Genomic DNA, 10,547 nt, shown 5'->3' with positions numbered 1-10,547 from the left:
TTTTTTTTTTTTTTTTTTTTTTTTTGGCAGGGATATAGCTGCTAGAAATGTGCTGGTATCCTCCAACGATTGTGTGAAGTTGGGTGACTTCGGTTTGTCCCGATACATGGAAGACAGTACTTACTATAAAGGTAAAAAGTACTTGTAAAGATTTAAGGGGGTAAGGGAAGGATTCTGCGTGCAGCCAAACTGGAGGTGACCTGCATTGCTAATCACGTTTGTTTGCTAAGGAATCAAAAGGCTCAGAACAATTAAACCAAAGAAATCTGGTTAATTATAAAATCATTAAGTTGAATGGTTCAACAGATGTCAATAAATTCTCTCACACAGCTGCTAAAAATATCACAGGGACTGACAAATTGGCAAAAGCCAGCCAATTCATTTGTAGTTAAAAATTTGGCGGGGGGGCGGAGAACAGGAAGACCATTAAAGTTCTTTCTTTTACAGCCCTTCTAGTATCAAAGATGATTATTGATGACTTAATAAAATTCCATATTCATGGCCTGATCCAGGTTGTCCATTGTGGCCATGTCCAGATGAGCACAGATGTGAGGTATGTGGTGCCACAGACCCATCTGCAGCACCACACACTGTACATTCAGGCATTACCCATGCTGAAAACCCATGCCAAAAAAAAAGCAGGACAGCATGAGCCTCCCAAAACCAGAGTCTGGCTGGCCAGAGCCACACTCCAGCTGTAGAAGCGCCATGGCTGCAGCTCCCCCCTGGGCCCAAGGTAGGGCTGCTGGGGCTAGCACAGTTGCTGGCCACAGCCTCCCCCACCCCACCCAGGGTAACCCACGCGCGCCAAAACGTGCATGGAACGGGCGTTCCCCGGGGACAAGGGGTGCCGCTGCTACTTGTCCCCGGGGAAACAAACATCCGTGCTCGTCTGGACACAGTCTGTGAGTGCTGGGGGACTTGCAGATTGTCTTCTTCAGCTACCCCTCATACTTTCCAAACAACGGCAGGTTGGGGATATTAAGCGCAGAAAGGATTTAACAGTTGCTTTTCCCTCCTTTTCTTCCCAAACTGAAGTTGCCTGACTCCATTTATAATGGGATGCTCCAAAATGTATGAGCTGAGGGCTCAGGCAGTAAAATGATGGCAAGCACCAAAGCAAGGTTCAAATCAGTGGTAATTTTAATTGCACAGTGTCTTTTTGGAGACAAGATGTGTATGTTTTAAACCGTCAATTACTTTCCTAAATTTGAACAATGCCCCTCACTCACTTCCCTCTCCCCACATTATCCACCAAGTGTTCTGGTATTCCTGATGGTTTGTAATGATGCTTTGAACAAAATACGTAGGTCTGTTTAAGTTACAAAAGTGAAGGGCAATATTTACCTGGAGCCTTCAAGAATTTATTGCACTTTATTGCATTTCTTTAATTTATAAACAAAAGTCTTTGCTTTTCCTTGCTCAATTTAAAAAATATTCATTCATTGTGATTTTCTGTGGCTGCCTCAAGCTCAGTTCTAATAAATACTCACTTGCATTTGAGTAGTTTAAAGTAAAATCATCATCTTAAAACTGAGGGAAAAAATCTTATCCAGCATATGTGCATTTAGGAGCCAATCCTCCTTTTCCTCTCATGTCTCCCGAGGGTCCTGTACCCAGGTTTTTGATGGAAGAGACTACCTCCAGGTTATTTTGCTGGAGATTGGAGATTGGAGCTTGCTTAGCCGAATTAATGACCTTCTCTCCCCTCCCTCAGCTTCCAAAGGAAAATTGCCTATCAAGTGGATGGCTCCAGAGTCAATCAATTTCCGACGTTTTACCTCAGCTAGCGACGTGTGGATGTTTGGTAAGTGAGCGCCCGATTACTTTCTCAAATGCACTTTTGGAAAAGAAGATAAATTAGGCTTCCATTTTTGATTAATGCAAGATGAAGAGTTTCCTGCAGTATAGAAATTGGGCTTCTTCCCGTCTGTACTTGACTGTTTTGTGTTCAGTGAACCCAGTTTCTTTGAACCCTTAGGGACCCTTTTCACCAATTCTGAGAGCCTTTTAGGCTGTAGGTGCATTGTAGTAGTGTCATAGCTTGGACAGTCCAGGGAAAAAGCCAAGAAGCAAGATTTGCCTCTTTCTTCGGGGCATCTGTCCTGAGAGAGTAGTGAAATCAGGCTCATAATCCTAATAGGAAAGGGTAATGTTCTTTGCCTCTTGTGTTTCTCTTCCATCTTCTAGTTGTAACTTACCTCTTCCTCCAACCATTTTTTGCACTTTTGAGATCTTAATTCCCCACTTTCTCGTATGCATTCAGCAGTAACTTCCCTCAGTGATTCTCCGTGCTTTTGCCCGATTCCTTTCCCTAACCTCAGTGTAGCTTGGTTCTGGGCATCTTGCCACTGTTCACTTCTGTTGTTTCAGTCCCCTAATATTAAATATCTAGTAGGGCTGTGCAAAGCTTCGGGGGGTGATTTGATCCAGAGGAGATCTGGTCCAATATAGTAGCCGTATCTCTGAATCCGAATAAAATCAGGGAACCGATGAAAAGGTCCAAATCGATTCAGAGCTCTCCAAGTCTTCAGAAAAGATTTGGAGAGCTTTAATTCGGGCAGTCCCCAGTGGCTGCAGCAGGGAGCTGCAGCTGACTCCAAGCTAGTAAGTACTAGGGGCTGGGGAAGGGGATCTGGAGGAGCGGGGAGGGGACTATGGGGGGACCCCTGCCTGCTCCTCCAGCCCCCCCACAGGTGCCCCACCCACCCCAGCTCCCAGCATTTTAATAAAAAGCCCCGGTGCTCACCAGGCGGGGGGGTGATCCCTGCTGCTCGCACTGCATGGGGAGCTCTGCGCAAGCCCCCTGGCCCTCCCCTCCACTCCCCCAGCCCCCTCATGGGTGTCCCACCCAGGCCAGCTCCAGCCCTTCAAGAAAAAAAACCCCAAGAAAAGCCCTGGGACTCACTGCTCCTGCAGCAGCTTCAGGGGACTCGTGAAGAGCCCCCCACGCAGCACGGGGCAGTGGAGATTGCCCCCTGCCCAGCAGGAGCGGAGAGTCTGGGGTTTTTTGGTTGTTTTTTTTCCTTAAAGGGCTGAAGCCGTGGCAGGTGGGACAGTCATGGGAGAGTGGGGGGGGTGTCAGGGGACTTCTAGCAGAGCCCCCTGTGCAGTGGGGGACAGCAGGGATCACCACTCGCCAGGCTGCACCTGGTGAGTTGGGGCTTTTTTTTTTTTTTTAAGAAGGGCCAGGAGCTGGGAAGGGCAGGGCAGCCATTGCCAGGGCAGGGAGAGTGGGCAGGGGATGGGCCAAATCAGATTCAGTCAAGTCGATTCGGGATGGTGATTCATATCACTGAATCAAATCACTGTCCCCCGAATCAGCCAAATCTGAAGCGAATACCTAGCCGCTTTGCACAGGCCTAATATCCAGGCATTTAATTTTTCATAACTAAAATATTTTGGAGTGTAGAAAACCCTCCCAGAGTCCAAGTTAAAAAACAAGGAAGAGAGAAACATGCCCTACTCTTGCATACTCTGACCCCTTTGTTGCTCCAGCCCTTCCTGTTTCTACACAAGTCTGCTATTCCCACCTAAGTCATAGAGCTGTGCAGCCTGGACTGGCCATCGTGAGCACATTTAAAATAACAAAGGTATGGGAACTGGGGATAAAAAGGAAGTGACATCAAAACAGCAAAAAAAAAAATCAGCTTTCTTCTTTTAAAACAAGAGTTGTGAATATTTTAAAGCATGTGATTTATCAAGATTAGTCACTGTTTTGTTGAAGAAAGGAAGCCCTAATTGCAGGATAACTATCACTTCCATCTGGCACAGGAAAGCAGTGCAGGTAGAGGTACTCGCCCACAGGCTAGCTTTTCCTCTTCGCGTGCAGGGCAGAGTTTCAACAGAAACTACATTTTGTTGCATAGTTTCGACAGGAGTAAACTGAATAAATGCCACTACTGAAAAACTCTCAAGCAAAATATGCACAAATCAAAACAAGCCAGTTGGAACTAGACAGGGGAAATGCAAATGCATTTCATTCTGCAGCTTGAAAAAGTAGGTTTGAATGTGAGCAGCTAACCTGATTTACAATGGGAAGTAGTATTAAAGCTGAAGTGGTACAGGTTCCTTGCCTGCTGTAAGCCAGCTGCAGCTCGGATTTCTTCAAATACAGCTCTGATTAATTCTCCACATAATCCTGTGGAAGCTGTTTATTCAGGTATAATTGGTACAGAGTATGTACAAACAGTCAAATTAAAGGAAGTTAACAGAGGGTAGGGACTTACCAGTAGAACAGCTGATTCATGGGACCTGCTCCTTGTTTGCTCACTGTAGGCTGGTGGTTGCTTTCCTTATTTCCCAGGTGTGTGTATGTGGGAAATTCTAATGCATGGTGTGAAGCCCTTCCAAGGAGTGAAGAACAATGATGTGATCGGCCGAATTGAGAATGGCGAGCGGTTACCAATGCCTCCAAACTGCCCTCCAACCCTTTACAGCCTTATGACCAAGTGCTGGGCATATGATCCTAGCAGACGACCCAGGTTTACTGAACTTAAAGCACAACTCAGGTAGGGTGATATCTTTGAGTTATCACTTCCTTGTTTAAGGTGTATTTAAGTGCATTGTATCCTTCAAAGTTATTTTTTCCAATGAAAATACAATACATAGTATACTAGACTGGTGTCTTCAAGGAGTCAAATTACTGACACTTGGAATATATGTAAAACTGATCATCTGATGAATACTGTCCCCCCTAAATGCAGTCTTACTTTGTATTAAGGAAAAGGCAGTCTTTATAATAGGAAAATGAATGATCTAGTTATTTAATACCTTGTATCCTGTTTAACAACTTACAGATGATTCTGCTTTGCTTTGTGGAATCAAAGCAGCCTCGGAAACCAGGAAAATTGGAACTTTTTTGTCCTAACAGCTGTATTTTATTTATCTTTACAATATTTATTTGTAAATCTTGAACCTTTTCACAATCTTAGAGTATAGGTATGCCACTGCACACAGAAGAATAAATAACAAAATGATTTTATTTATCTGTAAATCTTAGCAAAATATTATGTATAAATCTAAATAATGGCCATAAGTTGATGGAGAATAGATTCAGGTTAGCTATCAGGAGGCACTACTTCACAGTCGGGGGGCTAGGTTCTGGAACCTACTTCCAAGGGAAGTGGTGCTCACCCCTATCCTGGGGGTCTTCAGAAGGAGACTAGATAATCACCTCGTCGGGGTCATTTGACCCCAGCATCCTTTCCTGCCCATGGCATGGCGTCAGACTTGATGATCTGCTCTGGTCCCTTCTGACCCTACCAACTATGAAACTTATAGATGGTTGATATGGTATTAACACCTCCACTAGTCTGCTTTGCTTTGCCATATTCATACTCTTATTTTTGCAGTTACTGAAAAAAGGCAGGAGTGAATCACAAATTATTAAATCATCAACTATGCTGGATTCTATTGCAAATGATATTCCCTAGCACAGGGGGCAGCAGCCGTGGAGGGCTGCTGTATCGGAGCTTAGCTCTGTGTGGGGTCACTTGCACCCTGGCCCACGCTGCTGGAGCTGGAGCAGCTGACATAGCTACAAGCACTGCTCTCCATTGCACTGCTACCGCTGCTGGTTCTCCCCACCTCTCAGCCAAAGCCCCCTGGCACTGCAGGCCAGGCCACAAACTGTAGTTGCCAAGCCTTGTCCTAGCAAAATGAAAAGTTTTATCCTGAGCTGTGTAAGTATTTATTGCTATGATAGTAAGTTTGGGTTACTCTTTCTCTAGTTTTATATTAAGACTCTATTTAATTAAGTAGTCAGCTTTGCCTTAACATTCTGCACACACGTGATCACAGGTCCATTGTTGGAAGGTCTTTATAGACGAACTGCACTCCCTCCACCTCTTTATTGTCCACCCCAGCTGGTGAGACAACAGGGCAGTTCAAAATTGCAGCAGCTGCCACTGATAGCAGTGTAGCAGCACTGCTGTTGTAACTACTGAAGTGGACAAAAGTGCACTGGTAATATTCTAGAATTGGTAGAAAGATGTGGGCTTTGTCCCAAGGGTTTAAAATCTGAGATGTTACGTGGTAGGTTGGGTTTTCGGTTGCAGCTGTGTCGGCCAAAGGACATAGGCAGGCAAGGTTCTTTGAGTGGCTGTGATATCTTTTATTAGACCAAATGAGTGGTTGAAAAAAAATTCTTTGCAAGTTTTCAGGCGCAATCACCCTTCTTCAGGCATAGGGAGTCTGCTGTTCTGAGACTTCAAGGAATGAAAGATGGTAGGTTAGAGTTAGTGCAGAAAGGTAAGGTGGAAAAAGACCAACCTTACAACAGAAAGCTTGCAGATCACATTGTTCAAGGATCCATGCTATTCGGTGATTCAGGTATGTCATGAAAAATAAATGTTTGGTTAAAAGGTTTTTGCCAACTTGCTTCTTGTTGGCATCAGGAAGAAAGTGTCTTAAGGAATGTGAACAAGAGAAGGCTGTCATGCGGTGGGCCAGAACTAAGAGCATCTGATTGGCAAGGGGAGATCATGAAGCAGGCCAAGAAGGAGAGGAATTGTGGGTGAAGAGTGAGAAAGAAGGCAGTGGGGATCAGGAGGGATCTTGGTTTTCTGTTTTAAAAATCACAAATTTTCTGATTTAACTGCCCCCCCCACCCAAAATCCCAGATTCTCTGAATTAAAAACCCCAAAACAGCATTTTTCCACAATTAAAATGAAATGCCACTATATACAAAGATATTGGTTGAACACAATATTTTATTGATACATTTGCAATTTTAAAGCCATTTGGAAGCCTACCAGTGCCTCAGTCATTGTAATAAAATAAATTCTAAATACCTTTATATTTTGATGTTTGATTTTGGTTTTTTATCATGGAAAATCAGAGATCCCCTTGCCCTCTTTCCTCATCAGAAGGTGGGTCCAGCTCTGGCTGTCCCCCCCCCACCTGTTTGTGGTGCTGAGCATAGGATCATAGAAAATTCAGGCTGGAAGGGACCTCCAGTGATCATGTAATCCAACCCCCTGCTCCAAGCAGGACCAGCCCCAACTACATCATCCCAGCCAAGGCTTTGTCTAGCTGGGTCTTGAAAACCTCCAAGGGTGGAGATTGTGCCGCCAGAACCGCCGTCAGCATTTTTGTTGCCCTCTGCTGGACTCTCTCCAATTTGTCCACCCCCTTCCTGTAGTGGGGGCCCATAACTGAACGCAGTACTCCAGACGTGGCTTCACCAGTGCTGAATGGAGGGGAACAATCACTTCCCTCAGTCTGCTGGCAGTGCTCCTACCAGTGCAGCCCTGGATGTTGTTAGCCTTCTTGGCAACAAGAGCACACTGTTGGCTCATATTCAGCTTATGGTCCACTGTAATCCCAAGCGCCTTTTCTGCAGAGCTGCTGCCCAGCCCGTCAGCCCCCAGTCTGTCCCGGTGCATGGGATTGCTCTGTACTAAGGGCAGGACTTTGCACTTGTTCTTGTTGAACCTCATGAGATTCATTTTGATCCAATCCTCCAATTTGTCTCATTCACTCTGAATCTAGCCCTACCCTCCAGAGTACCTACTGCTCCCCACAGCTTGGTGTCATCTGCAGACTTGCTGGGGGTGCACTCTGCCATCTTCCAGGTTGTTGATTAAGACATTGAACAAAACTGGCCACAGGATTGACACTTGATACCAGCTGCCAACTAGACACTGAGGCATTGGTTACTACTCCCTGAGCCCAATGCTCCAGCCAGTTTTCTGTCCACCTTGCAGTCTATTCATCCAGCCCATACTTCCTTAGGTTGCCTGGGAGAATGCTGTGGGAGACCATATAAAAAGCCTTGCTAAAATCAAGGTAAACTACATCCACAGGTCTCCCTGCCTCCACAGAGCCAGTCACCTCGTCACAGAAGGCAATCAGGTTGGTCAGGCATGACTTGCCCTTGGTGAATCCATGCTGACTGCTCCTAATCACCCTTTTTCTCCTCCAAGTGCCTAGAAATGGATTCCTAGAGGACCTGCTCCATGATTTTTCCAGGGATTGAGGTGAGGCTGACTGGTCTGCAGCCCTAATATGCCAGTGTCCTGCCCCTGCCATTACCCCTCACTCACAACCCACAACCCCCCGTCCTCCCCGCCCCCAGCCTGCCAAATGGGGCCCCAGGTGCCAGGGCTAAGGGACCATTCTCAGACTCGGACATTTGAGACCAATGTTTCTGCAAGCCCATGGCCTCTGCCCACCCCGTATCTTTTCCAGCAAGGAAGAGCAGAGGATCTTGAAGCAACTCCAAAATTTGTGAATCTTTGGCCACTTGAAGAACAGCAATTGCTTGAGGAGGCCCCTTTTGCCTGCCCTAGTGTCTGTAGGGCTGCTTTATATTTCAGAAAGACACCAGCCCCTTTAGACACAAGAGTTACTGATTTCTATATGGTGAGTCAGTCTTAAGCAATTAGGGATAATCATGTTTCAGAACTCATATTCCCATGAACTTGCAAAAACAAGCCTGTTTCTCTTTGGGTTTTTGTGTGCATAGTTTCTACTTTTTTTCTGGATACCTTCCAGGCTCGCTTTTAAAGCTTGAGGGCCCAGGCTGCACTTATAGCTTGGAGCCAGTGATAGATAAGACCATATTGCTCCTGCTTTGGCAGAACAGTGTTTTTCTTCCCTTGCATCAGAAATGGTTCTGATGAAGGCAGCTTTAGCACTGCTCTGCCAAGCAATATCTTAACTGAAACCTCACCCACTTGGTACTGATTCATGCCACCTGGTTCACTCCTCCTGGTCTCAGATGGCCACAGAAACAATATTTACGGCTTCTTGTGCATTCTGAAGAGTGGAATTCATGAGATGAAAACCTGATCTTGACTGTTGATCTTATGCTTATGATCCTTACTGCCTTTCTACAGAAGGGTCAATGAGTCTATGCAGCACAGCTGATGGAAATGACAGGTCCCCAAATATTGGGAATTAACCCTCAGGTCCTGAAGCACTGCCTGTTTCTACATATGCATATCTCTTAACTGCCCCCCACCTTGCACACTGGTGCAATCAGTACATTGCCTTGCATTTGTTTGTGCAGCTGTTAAAGTCAGTTTATTTTATGCTGTTCTCACCTTGGCAATATGCTACAGGTTGGTTTTTTTTTAGCAAAGCCATAGGTGCAGCGTACAACAGAAGCTGAGCAGCAGTCTTCACCGCTACATAGCCACATTATTTTTGACTCTGTGCTGTCAGATCAAAACCCAAGTGTGTGCTCGTAAGGAAGGGACCTGGAGTGGTTCTTTAATCTCTGCTGCCAAAAATATTTTGGTTGGGATTTTGTGCTTGAGGTGGACAAAGCATGGTTTTAAATGAGCCTTGTTGACCAGTCTGGCATTTCACCTCTTGCATTTCCTCTCAGCGCTAAGTGAATCCAGTACCAGACCCCCACCGCCCATCTCCTTCCTGCTTCTAAAAACAGCAAGCCTTGAAAACACTCGCTGTTGCTATGGCAACATAAAGTCCATTAGGCCCCTGTGTCGGCCAGTGATGAAGAAGCCCTGGTTGCAAAAGGAACGAGCGACCTCGTTATGCTTTGAAAGGCTACAGTTGTCACATGGCTTCATTGCAAGGATATGCAGTTAAACAAAACTGACTGATTCATGCTTTTAATGACCACAACAGGACGGTGAAATTAGCTGATTAAACAAGGTTTCATTGGCCTTAACTCTCACTATATTATTTATTACTATTAACAAAACAGACAACCGCTAAGGACTGATCTGCTAAGAAAGCGGTGTGGAGCGAGCGCTGAGTGCGGTCGCGTGTCTCCAGCTCGTTCTTCTTGTGTCTGTTGTGTTCGACATCTGGAGACTACACTGATGAACTGGACAAAGAGACATCAATTGCCACACCAGTGCCAGCATGAACCATGGCTTCCCACCTAGTGGGGCCTGTCTGAGATTACTAGAATTATTTTCTGTTCCTAAGTAGAGAGAAATGCTGCAGGATCTTGGGTATTTCTGTGTGGAAACTACTAGTAAATGTTGCCTTTTAATGTAATGTTCCAAAAACATACCCCAGGAAAAGGGCTTTTTGTAAGCAACTTGACAAATGCATTCATCGAGTTAAGCGTACCTTTGAAGAACTGAAACTGTAAATCAGCGTCTGAACCTTGCCAGGAAGATGAGCTCAGTTTGATTGCGCTACCTTAAGATTTGGCAGGGAAATAAGAACAGAAATGCTTCTGTGCTTACTGTGGCTAAAAATATGCCTAGTTTGGGAAAATATGCCTAGATTTGACTTCCTGACCTTCTGTGAATTCAAACTGCTTGGAGTACTTCACCAGCTGTACTGAGTGAAGGTCAAAAATATCTCTTGACGTGCTTTTACTCCCATCTATGGATTGGTCTTCCCATTATACAAACAAAGACGTCTTTGTGAGTTATTTATGTGCTTTGCTTTGAGCAGATGAAGGCTTCTCGGAGGCTTTCCCACTTTATATTCTCTTTTTGTGGTGAGCAGTCTAAGGCACTCGAGTATCTGCTGGGCTTCATCTGATCAGCCTTTGGCCAGCATGATCCCAGGGAGTTTGGGGGAGAGGGGCAGCATCTCTGTATCAGGCAGGGATG

At 45.4% G+C, this 10,547-nt stretch overlaps 1 protein-coding gene across 6 annotated transcripts in view; it reads left to right on the top strand.

Moving 5' to 3' along the window:
* The window catches only part of PTK2 (protein tyrosine kinase 2), a 463,084-nt gene that overhangs the window by 391,378 nt on the left and 61,159 nt on the right, over nt 1-10,547 (top strand). For all 6 annotated transcript variants that reach the window (XM_019528216.1, XM_019528218.1, XM_019528213.1 and 3 more), the window contains 3 exons: nt 107-131; nt 1,718-1,807; nt 4,307-4,511. In XM_019528216.1, the coding sequence (XP_019383761.1) occupies nt 107-131; nt 1,718-1,807; nt 4,307-4,511 (320 nt within the window). The remainder of the gene's footprint in view (nt 1-106; nt 132-1,717; nt 1,808-4,306; nt 4,512-10,547) is intronic.

The sequence above is a fragment of the Gavialis gangeticus genome, unplaced genomic scaffold (assembly GCF_001723915.1).
Source record: "Gavialis gangeticus isolate Ggan-Ray unplaced genomic scaffold, GavGan_comp1, whole genome shotgun sequence".
Classification (NCBI taxonomy): Eukaryota; Metazoa; Chordata; order Crocodylia; family Gavialidae; genus Gavialis; species Gavialis gangeticus.
This window is presented reverse-complemented; position numbering and strand designations above follow the sequence as displayed.